The 16107-nt window shown below is 37.8% G+C and overlaps 1 protein-coding gene across 2 annotated transcripts; it reads right to left on the bottom strand.

Moving 5' to 3' along the window:
* Positions 1 to 2246: 2246 nt before the first annotated feature.
* On the bottom strand, positions 2247 to 15764 carry DMBX1 (diencephalon/mesencephalon homeobox 1). Of its 2 annotated transcripts, none has more exons than XM_063300119.1 (4): positions 15602 to 15764; positions 14163 to 14341; positions 7115 to 7469; positions 2247 to 2646 (listed from the first exon to the last, which is right to left on the bottom strand). In XM_063300119.1, exons 1-4 carry the CDS (start codon positions 15753 to 15755, stop codon positions 2252 to 2254), a joined length of 1083 nt encoding a protein of 360 aa, XP_063156189.1. In that variant the 5' UTR covers positions 15756 to 15764; the 3' UTR covers positions 2247 to 2251. The 2 variants fall into 2 exon arrangements, with proteins under 2 accessions (XP_063156189.1, XP_063156188.1); XM_063300118.1 differs by having other exon boundaries at positions 14163 to 14358; positions 15604 to 15755.
* Positions 15765 to 16107: the final 343 nt, after the last annotated feature.

Below are 16107 nucleotides of genomic sequence, written 5' to 3' on the forward strand. Positions count from 1 at the left end.
TTCCCTTCTCCTCACTGCAGCCACAGGCCTCACCCCCACATTATTTCTGAAAGATTTGCCCACTATAGGCACAGAGGTTTGGAGAAGGATGGGGATGAAAGATAAATCCATCAGGATATTTAGTGTGTGTATGCATGTGTGTGTTCAAATGAGTTCCTATACAATTTCCAGTTGTTCTTTAATTGCAAGATCTCTCTACTATTTAGACACTGGCATTAAAACCATGCTGGAAAAAAATAAATTCTGGAAGATTTTTTTCCCATGCATTTTCATTGTGTTTTGTAACAGGAGATTAATCTGTATGAAAGATTAATCTCGTTGTAGTGCTTTTCCTATAACTTTTTAATATCACTTGGTTTCCCCCTACTTTTTAAAATTCTCGGTGTTCAGTGTAACTTGTTCTTTTTTGTACTATTTAACCTCTGCCTTCTTCAACTTGTTGCATTCTAGGAATATTGAGCTAACTTCTATAATTCGCAGCCAGCAAATCAGGGAACCGAAATCCAACAGACCTGGAGGGGACTAGCATGGAGAAGTTTAAGACATATTATTTTAAGCAGAATGAATCCATGGCCATGCTTGTGGACATCAGGTAGATATTTTAAAACATAAAGATGGATGTCTGATCTTTGTCATCCAAATTGAAAGTAATACTTGTTCTTGTGTCTGATATATCTGATGTCTGTTAGGGTGAACACCATAATCTACACTTAGATCCTGATCTAGTTCTACAGAATAATAATAATGCAAAAAGTACTTTGGGTTGTTCCAGTGTAAGAAATTCATTGGTTTGGATCTAAGTTGGTCATACATAATTTAGAGTCATCAAATTCAGGAGGACTTTGACCAGTTATGACAATTATAAGTTCCATTGATTTCAGCCCCCTCTGTTCTTAGTGTAAACAAGCTTGATTCTATTGACATTTAATGGGGTTGTGAGCCCAGCATGAAAAGGTATCATATACAGAGCAGAAGTTTCTATGTCTTCTTAAGAGCATTTGTGATGTTGATACACCACTCCATAATTGGAGACAAAGCACTATGACTTTGTAGGCAATCTTCTTAGGTTGAGGACACATTTGGAATGTTGATAGTATGAGTGAGGGCACAGATGTAATGGCTCGCTCCACCATGGATCAGATTGAGAGGGTTATGAAAAAGCAGAAAATGGTTGGTGATGGAACTTATTATTACTATACCAGGGAGGATGAAAAGTGCCTTTTGGATTTCCTGTCTCCAGTGCAAAGCAAATTTATTAGATACAATGTACTTTGGCTGGGTGGCAGGAGAAGGTGCCATGTGCTGCCCAGTGGAAGGGTGGCAACATCTCATGCCTTGCATGCAACTAATATAGAAAAGCCCTGGAAGATAAAGCACACCATTGTTTAATTGTTTTTCAGTTTCAAAGTTACACAAACTTACAAATAGAAAACTATGTATTTTAGCAGAAGAGAGAGAGAAAAAAACTGGGTAATAATCTTCAGAATTTGTACAGAAAAATTAGTAGGGCTTTCAGCCCTTTTTATTTGAGGAAGTGCTTCAAAAAAATCTGAACCTTTCCTACTGGAAGTGCTTAACCAGGAATCAATTCTTAATTATATCCTGGTGTTCATAACATGCAGCGAAAAATGGCACTGGAATTTCAAAACTGTTTTCTGTTCAACTGCATTAGGAATACTGACTGCATAAAACCATCTGCCAAAAAGTTTGTTTATTTTCCCCTGCCTTTTGTTGTAATGACAGTATTGATTCTATCTACTGAATAAGTATAAAAGGTAAAAGAAAATGGAAGGAGGGGTGCTGCACAATTCTGCATAAGGCAACACTGATATTAACACACAAGTGAAAGAACATGTAAACTATATACAGTTTGAAGCAGGACTTCCTCTTCCTGATTCTCCTCCCTCCCCCCAAATAAAAGCAAAGCAATCAGCACATAGAATAATAACAAGAACATTCCCAAACAGTTCATATTTGACTCACAGTTCTGAAGACAATTTCACATTTTAAAACACCTTTCCTTTCTGTAGTTTTTTTTTTAATTGGCCCGTGCAAAGAGGCAGAGGTAATGCCAGATGTGGAATCCATGAGACTTCTGTCATCCCTTTCCACAAATGGGAGCACCTTAATGGAGGACAAAATTGAAAGTGGTAGGCTATACATCAGAAATCCTTCTCTCCAGTGGCAGAGACTTGGGCGTTTCCTTGTGACCTTCTGTTCATCGGGCTTTTCCCTGGGTTTGGCCTGGCCCTCAGTTTGGTAAAGTATCCAGCCCCAGAGAGGCAGCATGTTGCTTTGCTCGCAGCCGAAGATTCTCAATACTGGTTGTTTTACTGTTCAGGCTGGGAAGAGAGGAAGATGCCTGAAGAATTGGAGAGGACCACACCTGCTGGGCGTGGGAGAGTGACTGGTAGTAAGACTGGCAATGCAGTGAGCTTAGGGGTGCCATGTTGACATTCATGCCCAAATATGGCATGGCAGAAGGGCTCCCCATTTCGAAGGAGGAATAATGGACCAAGTTATTGGTAGCTGCCATGTGTTGGCGGAACTGCTCTTGAAGGCGGAAGAGGCTGAGAGGAGAAGACGAATAGGAATGGGTCTGAGACATACTGGAGGATGCGGCGGCAGCGGTGCTGATAGGGGAATCTGCATTTTTAAACACAGCAAAATCAAGTCAGTGAAGAAATAAGCTCCAACCTGGGACAAACTATTTACATTTGAATTTTTAAAAGTTGTCTCAAGCTCAGTGCAGTGTGTTAGTGGTAAGGGAGAAAGACTGATGGCGGTAATGCAATGCCTGAAAACATGATTTTTTTAAAATTTATTTTCTATCCCACCTTTATTATTTTTATAAATAACTCAAGGCAGTGAACATACCTAATACTCCTTCCTCCTCCTATTTTCCCCACAACAACCACCCTGTGAGGTGAGTTGGGCTAAGAGAGAGCAACTGGCCCAAGGTCACCCAGCCGGCTTTCATGCCTAAGGCGGGACTAGAACTCACAGACTCCTGGTCTCTAGCCTGGTGCCTTAACCACTAGATCAAACTGGCTCTCTGCATATAAAATCAGAGGGGAACCCATGACCTTCCAGATGTTGCTTTTCCACGACTGCTGGCAGCCCCTAACAGCACTGCCAATGCTGAGAGATGTAAGGAGGTGTAGTTATCAACCTCTGGAAATCTACAGGTCCCTCCCTCATGTAAAAGACCTTGGATGCCACTGGACAAATTCTTGTTGGAAATCCTTGAGGACTGCTGCCAATCACTCTTAGTGATTCTGATCCGGATAAGACATGATCTCCTCAGGAACAATAACTTGCTCTTCCTTTCGTACAAACGCAAAAACACGTTAGAGCTGTTTGTTTTATATGTCACCAACTTCATTCAGAGATGGAGTTTACAACAAAAATTAAACATGCATACATTTGTAAGCATAGGTATTCATGCAATGACAAGCTTAGAGACTTGGGTTAGAAGATGCACTTCCATTGCTTTAGAGACTGTTAAGAGGAGGTTGGAAAGAGGAGAGAACAATAATTAGTAAGTCTTTATTGTTCTTATGCTCAGTGTCACCACGTCACTTCTTTGCCAGATTGCTGTGTGACAGCAAAGGGATAGTAACACCAGCTCTCTATACAGTCAACCTCATTACTTGGCATAGTACTGGCACTAAGCATTTAGTTGTTAAGTATTTACCACATAGCTTCATATATGTCTGTACTGAACTCATCCAAGGATGAATTGTTTGTGTGAAATGTTATCCATGCATTCATTGCAAGCAAAGGCTGAAAGTGAACCTGTATTGTAGTCTGGAAAAAACACATCACAATAAAATGGATGCAGGGCTTCTGTTTGTAGGAAATAGCTGAGAATGCTATACATATCCCACTGGCCTGTCATATTTGAAAAATTGCTCTTAAGCTCCATCATGATGGATGAAGGTCATTCCTGAGTTTTTACAATATAAAGCTGTAACTTCGTAATTCCAAAACTTGTGTTGATGGTAGTCCTTTTTGGCAATACCTTCACATGTAGATCTTAATAGATGAGGAACAGCTGAACCCTCCAAGTTATACTGGGGAATCCTAAACAGCTGGTCTCTAAGAACACAGTGCAGTTGCCTGATACTTGAGGGTTTCAGGTCATATGGAAGTCTGTCTGTCTGTCTCTCTGTCTCTCTGTCTGTCTATCTATCTTGGCCGCCCAGGTCCATTGGGCTCTGGGCGGTGCAAAAAACTAAAAAAGACATAAAAACAGCTGAAGATATTAAATTAAATTAACAGGCAGGCCAGACTAAAATGCTTTAATAACAAAATCCACAAAACAAAACTGGGGCCATCAAATAAATAACAAATATCATTCCCAGGCCTGGGATCAAAGCCAGGTTTCTAAGGCTTTCTGGAACCCTAAAAGAGTGGGTGCCATCCTTATCCCTGGGGGATGCTGTTCCAGATGGTGGAGGTCACAACAGAGAAGGCACACTTTCTAGGTCCCACAAGATGGCAATATTTAATGGAGGGTACTTGGAGTATACCCACTCTGCTGGAATGTACTGGGTGGGCAAAAACAATTGGAGACAAGCAGTCACTCAGGTATCCAGGCCCTATGTCATACGGAAAGCATATATGTTCACCAAATTATATCTTAGAGGACCTTACGATCTAATTTGCATGAAAGAAGGGGATGAATATTTAACTGCCTTTACTACTTGCTAGGGGACGTTTGCATACACATCAATGCCATTTGGATTAACATAAAGCCTGTCATTATGTGATCTATAAATTATATTTTTCCTGATTTTCTGGATGATTTTGTAGTCATGTATTTGGATAATTTGCTTATTTACTCTGAGGATTCACAAATTTGGGAAGTCCTTTAATATCTTTGTTACTACAGCCTCTACATTAAGGTAGAGAAATATGTCTTTAATCTGACAGTATTGAACTGTTTGGGTTATCATATTTAGATGGATCCAGCTAAAGTACAAATGATTTTTGAGGGGGAAACTGAACACACACACACACTCATTGTAAGGAATGTTACAGTGGTTTCTGGACTTTGCCATTTTTACTGTAAATTTCTTCCTAATTTTGCTGCACTAATACCATAATTCTGCTTCATCTTATCGAGGAAGGAATACCTTTTCATTGGGATTCTGATGCTCAACAAGGGATTCACTTCTCAGCCTTCCTGCATCATCCAGATCCCACCTGCCACTTTGTTGTATTGCTTGGTGCTTCCAATTATGCTTCCTGCTCCAGAATTTGAGGACAGCCCCCTCTAATGGGCATTTCTTTCCAGGTAGCTCCTTGAAACTGAAAGGGTCTATGGTATTTTTAACCAGCAGCTCTTGATGATCAAAGCAACCTTTCAGCACTGGTGCTAACTTCTTGAACATGTGAAACACCCCATGAAGAACGGAGCTAAGGCAAGAATTTGGAACACTTAAAAGAAATCTTAGAGATTTAAAAAAAAAATCTCCTTTCACCATTTCTTGGGAATATGAAGAACTGCATGACAATGACCACCTATATATTCCTACTTCCAAAAAGAAAAAACTCTTAAAGTTCTGCCATGACAACTTACTAGTTAGTGGAATATATAAAATGCCCCATTTCCTTCTCAGTTGCCTCATATTAGAGCAAACTTCAAGGCCTACGTTTCTTCTTGCCACATGTGTCATCATGCCAAACCTCCCACCAATAAGCCAATTGGTCTGTTCCATACTCTTTTTTTCCCCAGGGGCTTTGGGACATAAGTTCCTTGGATTTTATTACTGACTACATACCATGTGTCAAGGGCCTGTATAACTCATTTCATTCCCTGTCATTGGCACCTCTGTTCCTGAGAAAGCTTGTCTTTTTATTCAGTGAGTTTTATGAAATTGAGCTTTCCAAAATCATCTAATTTGTGACAAAGGTACACAATTCACAGCATATTTTTGGAAAGCCATTTCAGCTATTGGATGTAAATTTCCACCTGTCCTCTGCCCATCAACCCAGCTGAATGGAGGAACAACAAGGACAAATGCTACCTTACAGAAATACCTTTGTTGCCATGTGAACTATCAGCCGAACTAAAAGTCCGGCAATTGGCCTGAACTTTTACATATGTCACAGTTTCAGGCCACTATGCCTGCTGCACTCAGCCTTCTACCAAGTGTTTCCCAGCCGCTCCCCATTCTAGAAGTCTTGGTTTTCTGCAGGAAGTACAAGCTGCTCAGTGCTTCCTCAAGAACCATGTCTCTTTCTGTCAGATTTCTCTCTTTGATACAGCTATCTACAAAGATGGATGCCAAGCTTGGCTTTTTCTTTTTCTTTTTTTGTGGCTTAGTATGTTGTATGAGTCAGCCTGTTTGATTGGCTTATAAGCGAATGTATTGAATGGAGGCAAGGATTATCCACTAACCAGGATAACCCTGGAGCTGTATGAATTCTGCCAGATGGACACGAGGAGGAGGAGGGGGGAACAATAATAGGAAGATGGAACAAAGACTGAAAGACAGTCAAGAATATGGGGAGGGGGACCGCTACAAAGCATCTAGTCTGGCTATAACATTGACCCTGCACCATATAAATGGAGCTTACAGGTAATGTTGGTGCCTGCTCAGTTTGCTGTTTCAGTAAAAATGGGCAACTGAAGGGTCATGACAATGCTTTGAGAGTAAGACATCCTTTCAAAGGGGACGTGTGAAACAACATCCTGCCCCAGCTTCCAAAAATGAAGCAGCCACATTGCTTCATTCACATTGTTCTGTCTGACTCAGTGAATGAAATAATGAATGTGAGGCATCTGAGTAACTCAAGACAAAAGGAAGAAAAATATGAGAAACGTTTAGGCCACTTTTCTCCAGAGACAAAAATTCCCTTCTGAAATGATCCATCTGTAAGTGATTGAAATGGTTCAATGTGATTATTTTAAAGGGTCATTTATGTTGTCAGAATAGTATTTTTCTGACTTTGTCCTTGTTGTGTGCTTCTCTTCTCTACTTTCACCACTTAAAAAAAAATCTTTTACATTGTTAAGAGATCTGGAAACCTGGGCTTACACACTTCAGTCTGATACAGATTTTGAGATCAAAATCCTTAGCAAAGGAGTTGGTTTTCTTCTCACCTGCTTTTGGACTTGTCCTCTTGTTGTTCAGTACCTTGTTTTCCACTCCAGGGCTTTTCTCTGCCTTGTTCTCCTCCAGTGAGATCTTGAATTCCTCCTCTTTGTCTGTCTGGTCCTCAGCTGCTGACTCGCTGGCTGAATGCTCTGAGAGAGTCAGGCTGAGCTCTGCATTTACCTCCCTTGGCAAGCTCAGAGATTTGTCTGCATCAGGAGTTGGAGTTGGTGTTTCTAACACAGGCGTGTCTGCTTTGCCTTCACTGTGATTGGCTTCTGAGTCTTTCTGCTTCTGAAGTTGTTCTTTCTGCAGACTACGCTGCTTCTTTCGAAATTTAGCTCTTCTGTTTTTAAACCAAACCTTTGTTTGTACCCCCCCCAAAAAAGAAGAGAAAGAAAAAGGAAAAAAGGAAGAATAAAAGTAATTTTTTCTTTTAAATATTGGATTCTCCCCCCAGAAACCTTAGCAAACTACAGTACATCTATAAATTCAAACAAATTCAACATATAATCAGCATAATCTCCTGTTTACAAATGGCTGGCAGTGAATTCCTAATTGTTTTGTCTGAAAATATGAACTATAATAAATCTGGGGCTGATGAAGATTTAAAACTACATTAAAGCAGATAGAAGACATTGATATCATATTTCAATTTCAATTCTATGCACACTTAAACCTCATGAAGTGTATTGGAATTTATTGCTGGGTCAATATGCATAGGATAGTGCTGAGCTTCCAGTGAGGATCATGGCAAACTAGATGTCCCTGAAGGAGTGGGGACGTCAATACAGTGGAGATCAGCGGCCAGATTGGCAGAGATCGGCCATCGCAAATCTTTCCATGTAAAGGAGAGATCATGAGGTTGCCTATTTGCTCTCTGGACAGCTGCTCATTGTGAGTAGACTGCCAGAACTGAGGTTTTTGTGGTTGGCTCATGAATTGAGCGGCTGGGAGTTGAGGGAATTCAATCAAGCTCACAGCTGTAATTGCAGCCTATTATATGGACACAAAGTTCAGCCAAACGTCATTCCTTAACCTCTTCTGGGTGTAACTAATGTATAGCTAAAGAGAGATTTTCTAAGCAGCAGGATAAGATTCCACTTGGTGAGTTATAATTCTTTTGGATTATAAAGAAATAAAGAAAGAAAAGGGTTTTAAGGACTTAATTTTTTTTGGCAAAAAGCTTAACAAGGAGCCGATCTAAGAAAGTTTGAAACAGAGGGGACAGTTATTTTGAAAGATTAATTTTTGGTGAAAGTGCTTTTGAATAAATTGGAATTAAATTAGACAAATGAACCAGACCTTCATGGAATGTTTTCTGTTTACTATTAAAGAGTGCAGACAATTGGCAGATTTTGCAAAACAAAAGGTAACAGTAATTCATCTTTCCTTTTTGGATTACAATATTATAATGACAACTAGAAAAGCGGCAAGAATGGAGGGGAGGAGAGGATTGTTAGAGCAACCTGCAGAGAAAGGAATCACACCGGATTTGCTTCAGGAAAGATTTGAGGAATTGGCTAATAAATTAGCAGAATTATTTGATACTAAACTAACTAAATCACTTGATACCAAACTGACAGCTTTTGAAAAAAGAATGGATAAAAGATTTGTAAAGATGAAGGAGAAGATGAAAGAAGATGTTAAAAAGATGGAAAGCTCTGTAAAACAAGTGTCTGGAGAGGTAAAACAAGTCAATGACAAGGTCGAAATCTTAAAAAGACAGAAATTATAGAGAGTTGGAAAGAGAACTAGATAATCTAGCTGTATCAGAACTGAGAGAAATTTTATTTGAGACTTAGAGCAATCCCAGAGGATTCTGATGAAGATATTAGAGAAAAGATTATTAAAGCCCTGGCAAAATTTTTGGATTGGGAAGTGGAGGACACTGAGGCAGAAGTATATAGAATAAATTCCATATTTGCAAGAACGAGAAATGTTCCAAGGGATGTTCTGGTGCACTGTCAGGAAGAAGACAAGAGATCAAGTTCTGCAACAGCATTTTAATACAAGGTTGAAGATTGATAATATAGATATAATTGTTCTTAAAGAAATTCCTATTAGAATTTTGTGTAAGAGAAAAGAGTGTTTTTGTTTTGACTGAGAGATTAAAGCAGAAAAAGATCCTACTCCAAAGGGACAGGTGTGGAAGGTGTGAATTTTACTTTTAAACAACAGAGGTTTTGACTGAATTCTGTCCAGAAGACAAGGAATTTTTTTGAAAAATTCAAAGAAGAATTGGAGGGGATCCAAATGGAGGTGTCAGAGGAGTCTACACAAAAATTCCAACAGGTGCAACAAGGAATTGAAAGAGATGATACTGAACTAGGCACTATAGATACAATTTTTTCTAAACTTTTGGCTTGATGATGGATTATGAAAGCTTAATGTGGAATATAAATGGAGCAAATGCTCTTCACAAGAAAAAAAAATTCATTATTTGAAAAAGTTGAAACAAAGTATGATTTGCTTACAAGAGACACATATTAGAAAAAGGGACATAAAATACTTGATTCATAAAATTTGGGTGAAGAATTTATTTCTGCAGCAACAAAAAAGAAAAAGAAAAAAATGGAATTGTTTTGTACATAAATCCCCAACTAAAACCAGAACTTGTATTAATTAATGAGTATGGTAGATTTGTTGGGGTGGAAGTTAATTTGCATGGGGCTAAGACTTTGATACTTGGAATTTATGCTCCAAATGTGGACAAAGTATCGTTTTATAAATGACTTATGGAAAGATTAATAGGTTTTTCCTATGAAAATTGGTGGTTGATGAGGGATTGGAAGGGAGTGATCTCCCCACAAATGGACAGAACTTCTGAAAAAATATTAGAATTACTCGAGGCAAATTACCAATTTTTTTATCTGATGGAAAATTTAGGGCTGGTTGATATTTGTAGACAGAAAAATAGCAATTCAAGAGCTACACTTACTTTTCTGAAAGACATAGATATTTTTCAAGAATAGACATGATTTGGATTTCAAAGAATTTGGCCACTAAGCTTTCTAAAGTAGAGATATCATCAAAGTCTTTTTCAGATTATAATCCTGTGAGTTCAATTTACAAAAGAAAACCTAATTCTTTTCGACTGAATGAAATGTTGCTACAGAAAGAAGCAATAGTGGAGGATTGTAAAAAGAAACTAAGAGATTTTTTTTGAAAATAATTTAGGTAAAGGCACTGATTTAAGAATGGTTTGGGATGCAAGTAAAGCTAGAGATCATTTTATACAACATAATAGTGAACTTAAAAAGAAGAATCAAGAGAAAACACAAGCTATTACAGATGAAATAAAGAGAAAAGAAGACAAATTAAAGAATTATCCAGAGAAGATAAGTATCTCTCAACAAATTAAGCTTCTACAATGGCAATTATCTATGTTAACAGTAAGAGAAATGGAAATAAAAATGAATTATGCAAAGCAAAAAAAATTTGAGCTTGCAGATAAACCAGAGAAGTGGCTAGCATATAAATTACAAAAAGGAAAAGAAAAGAAAATGATATTGAAATTACAAGAAGGAGATACTGTATTAACGGACCATGTGGCCATACAAAAAGCATTTCATCAATATTATTCCAATTTGTATAAAGGAAGTGACATCTCCCTAGAGAAGATAGATGAATATCTAAAGAAACAAAATTTACCAAGGATTACAGAGGAACAGAGACAGATCGTGAATGGACCTATAACAATAAGGGAAGTTTCTGAAGCTATAAAGAAGATTAAACTAGGAAAGGTTCCTGGACCAGATGGATTATCAGGTTCTTATTATAAATGTTTTGAGGATGAACTTTTACAACCTTTACAAAATACAGTGAACCGGAGGAAAGATGCCAGAGAGTTGGAAAGAGGCCAATATAGCATTAATACCCAAAGAGGGACAAGATTTGACTTTAACAAGAAACTATAGGCCAATAACATTATTAAACAATGACTACAAGTTGTTCACCACTATTCTAGCTGATAGACTGAAAATAATTTTGCAATAATTTATTCATGAGGATCAATGTGGGTTTTTATCTAAAATACAGCTAAAGGACAATGTCAGAAATGTGTTGGACATTTTAGGATACTTGGAGCAATATAATGAAAAACAAGCTGCATTGATCTTCTTAGATGCAGAAAAGGTCTTTGACAATTGAAACTGGGCTTTCTAGTTTAAGATTCTGGAATATATTAATTTTGGAGAGAACTTCATAAAATGGATAAGATTGATCTATACCTCACAGAAATAATTGTTAATAGAGATTTGACAAAACCCTGTGAAAAAGAAACAAGACAGGGATGCCTACTGTTCCCTCCCTTTATTTTAGTTCTGGAAATATTGAATAAAGATATAAGACAAGATAAGTGAATTGTGAGAGTAAAGATCAAAAAAGAAGCTTGTAAGTTAAGGGCTTTTGCAGATGACTTGGTGTTGGTTCTGAAAGATCCTTTAAAGGGAATTGAAATATTAATGGACAAATTAAAAGAATTTGGTGTATCAGCAGGTTTTAAGATTAATAAACAGAATACAAAGATGTTAACAAAAATATGGAAATAGAAAATTAAACAGAATTGATGAATAAAATGGGCTTTAAGATTGAGAAGAAGGTAAAATACCTGGGTATCATTATGACAAATATGAATTGTATGCTATTTCAATAATTATGTTAAGATATGGAATGAAGTTAAAAAAGATAAGGAAGGACGGAGTTAGAAGGACATGACCTGAGATTTGGGTGGCATGGATATTTGTGATACGACAAAGTTAAGGTCACTGTGGATTTTAAAAAACATTTTGTTACACGTGCCATACTGAGATTATGGAAAAGATACAAACTCAAGTTGTGCCTGAAAATACCTCTGTGGCTCTCAGCACAAGAAGCATATTATAGACGAGAAATAATAAGTAAGCACAAATGGCTAACTTATTGTGAGAGACTAGAATTTTGTCAAGGAGAATGTAAAATAAAATCAAGAGAAGAACTGGTGGCAGAGGATATAATTGTTAATGGTTCTCTTATTTACAATTATTAGAAAGATTTAAAGTAGACAAAAGAATTTTATGGTTTTGAACATTCTAAGACTGAGTCTGAAATAGAATTGTGTACAAATGATGTACATGTAATTTCTAAAATGTATCAACTTTTATTGAAATATGAAGCAAAAGAAGAACAAGTGAAAGACTGTATGATAAAGTGGGCTACATTTTTTGGTTATAATATACAGGTGGAACAATGGGAAAATATGTGGTTGAGAGGATTAAAATTTATGTTATAATCTTAAAGAGAATTTTTATAAGATGGTGTACCATTGGTATTTGTCACCAGAGAAATTGTCTAGAATGTATGAAGGCACTTCAAATTTATGTTGGAAATGTGAACAACAAGAAGGGACATTTTAACATCTTTGGTGGATGTACAAAAAAGCTAGAAAATTCTGGATCCAAATATATACACTGATTCAAAGGATCTTAAAGATTAATATACAATTGAAACCAGAGGTTTTTCTTTTGGGATTGATGGAAAAACAGTTGGAAAAAAGTTGTGGAATTTTGTTTTTGTATATGATAACTACAGCAAGGAAAGATTCAGCATTACCCATGATGGAGGAACGGTGGTGAAGATGATGGAACTTGCTGAGATGGCCAAATTGACTTCTTTGATTAGAGAAAAGACAATACCTACATTTATTGCTGACTGGAAATCCCTTATGGACCTTTTGTGTGAAACAGAAAAAAATGAACTTACGATTTACGGTTTTGATGATTAAACAGAATAGATTATAGAAAGAAGAGAAGTACGTTGTAACCATAGAGTAAGAGGTAAACTTATAATTGTACTTATAATTGTTGTAAAGAAAATCAGAAGCTACTTCTTTGTATCTCTTTTCTACTTTTTCTTTACTTTCTTTTTCCTTTCTTGCACTTCTCTTTGATTTCTTTTTCTTTCTCTTGTTTTTCTTACTTTATATTAGTTTGTGTTAGTTTTTATACTCTTTTTAAAAGTCTTTAATACAATTATATATTGAAAAAGGTCATCACACAGTGCTGTGAGTTTGAGATCAAGTCTTGGGTTGCCATCTTCAAAACAATTGATCTGAAGCAGTGTCACTGGCAACTATTCCAAGCTTGGGTGTAAAGTACAAGCAGGAATAACACCTAAAACACATAACGAAATTAATTAACCCCCCATAACTTTACTGCATCTGCAGGTTTAACTTCATAACATGTTAAATATATAACACTGAGTTGTCCTCATCTTTGTTTACAGTAGTACATGGAGCACAGCGCCCTAACTGAAACCACTGTGCATGGGAGGGGTGGTGGTTTATGAAATCTACCTTCTCACATGAGAAAGAGAAGGGAGAAGAGGAAGAAACTCCCTTGGCATCGTTGGAGTTTTTTCCTTCCTTAATTGATCCATGGTATTGAGATTTTCTGAAGCAACTTTAAGCTTTCTCCTCTCCACATACAGTGGTCTCAATCAGAATAAGAGCTCTGGGCTCTTACTGTATCATAAACAAAATTTAGACATATTTAGGTATGTGTTATCTATTTACTGTGTTATGCAATTTAGTCCTATGTTTCTGAGCGTATAGGCAGAAATACGTGCACTGTTAATCACAGGTGAATGTCGTACTTGCAGGACCAAAACGGAAATAAGGCCAAGAAGCTTGATCGTGGTTCTGGTCTGTTTGTCTGTGTGCTTGATAGTCATATTATACTCTGAAGGAGCAGATATGCACAAGTAGGAGGAGATTCATGAACTACCTGGTCTGTTTTCATGGTTCAAAGATCTAACATTTGGACTAAGACTAAAGAAATGACACCACTCACATGCAGTCACCCATCTAGCAGAAACCTACACTTTTCCAGCTTAGCTGATAGGACATTTTTGCTGCCAAAGAGCTATTTGATTCTTTAGATACACTTAGTTGTACCATTTTGAGACACTGTGATTATGACAAAACACGTTTTCAGAGATCTTCTCTACTTCCTTTCAAGTATTAGATCAGCATTTAGCTCAATTGCATTGACATGAGAAGTACCGAGTAATGGGTACCTGTACTCTAGCCTCTGGCAGGTTAGTGCACATTGCCAATCTCTCCCTCATCACCACATCTGGATAGTGAGTCTTCTGGAAAGTTTTCTCCAGGGCTTCCAGTTGCTGGGCTGTGAAAGCTGTGCGGCTTCTCCTCTGTTTGCGGTGCTGGGAGCCGTAACGGGCCTCCAAGATGATGTCTTGAAACGTACAGCCGTTGGAAGACAAGAAATGTGGCCAATTTAATTAGTGTAATTTGTGTGTTAAAAGAATAATAACAGGGCAGCAAACAAAAAACTAAAATAATATTTGGGAAAACTTCTGGTTCAAGGCTTCCATCACTGCCTGATTTGACCAAAGAAACTAACAGTGCAAGGTCCAAAGTTGCAAGGCTGACTCAGCATCAATATGTTAGAAATACAAGTAATTTTCAGGCATTTGTTCTTGCATATAAGCCAATCTTCCCTAATCAGATCCCCCTGGATGTGATAGATTTCATCTTTCATAATCCCAGCTAGCATGGTCAGCCCCTCTGGACAGCATAGGGATTGGGTAAACATTATGGGTGAAAAGAAGGATTGGCAAACATCATGAAGCTCTGCCCCTTTGTTGTTCTATTATCCTCTACTGTATATGTAGAAGATCATTGTCTGCAACCTTCTGTATCCATGGAAGCACTCCCCAAGAGTTCATAAATCTCTGGGAAATCCATTTTCTAAAATCTCAAAAGGAGCTTCCACCACAGAAGAGACAAGGAATGTAAAAGAGATCCACCAGAGATTTCAAAATGAGCAAAAAGAAACCCATTCACTGGTAGCAATGAATGAAGTCTTCTCTCACTTTCTCTCAGAAATTTGCTCAAAGAATATATATGTAGGAAAGATACTTCTTAAAACAGTGCATATTTTGGAAAGTGACATACCCCAAGGTACATATTAGGGAAGCTACATTAAAGAGGTATTTTCAGAAAAGTTGTACACAATAACATGTGCCTTAGAGTGGGTTGTTTTTATTGTTCTTACTTTGTTTTTATTCCAAAATGTTTTAAGGAAAATTGCTTTTGTAATGAGCAGTGGTTTAGAAATACTTTTATCAAGTTGTTAACTCATTCATTATTTTCTGAATATTAGGGGAAATTGACTGCCACCAAATGTGGATGCTTCAGGCTTGCATTTCTTCTATAAGTACCACAAAATAAATGAATAGAAGGGAAAGATACACTAAAAACCAACAAAATCAACACCATATACTGTCTTAAGGGTGCTGAGAATTGCAAGGAAGGGGAAGGTAGTAAGTACAACATCGCTTCTTCCTCTTCTTCTTGAGGGTAGATTGGACATTTCTAGTCATTCCAACTCTGATTTGGGTTTATTAAAGGGCTGGTCCCTTGGGCGGCTTGTGACAGGGATGCCGCTTCCATACTCCCTCCCTCATGGCACCAAATCCATCCTTGTTCTTACCAGCCAGCCTCTCTGCCAGCGTGAGGGCATGCACTGAGGGTCTGTAGTCAGGCGCGTGTTGGGCTTGCTGGGCCGCTTGTTGGTGCAGGTTATACATGGCGCTCAAGGAATTCATGGCATGAAGAGAATAGCCATTCACTCCATAGTGCTGCATGGTGACATAGGACCTGAAGCAACAGAGAAATAAGACAGGTTGGAGGGTTGCTGTTGAGGTAATGTATGGATGCAAAAGAGACAGGAATGCTCAAAGAAACAGAGTTGAATCATATGTTGAATTCAGGGAGATGCCCCTGTTTCTGCTTGGGGTTCAAGGGATCCATGTTTCATCTTTAATCCCTGTCCAACTATGGGTCAGACAACCATAGCACCAACATCTTGCTTCCAAGGTAAATGAGCAAGGTGGGGTAAACGTAACATAAAGAAACACAATTATCTGCTTGTTCAGGAATGCTGAGGTGAACTGCTTAGAATGCTAGATTGGGAATGGGAAGATAATTTCAAATCCA

Source organism: Candoia aspera, chromosome 3, assembly GCF_035149785.1.
Source record: "Candoia aspera isolate rCanAsp1 chromosome 3, rCanAsp1.hap2, whole genome shotgun sequence".
Lineage (NCBI taxonomy): Eukaryota > Metazoa > Chordata > Lepidosauria > Squamata > Boidae > Candoia > Candoia aspera.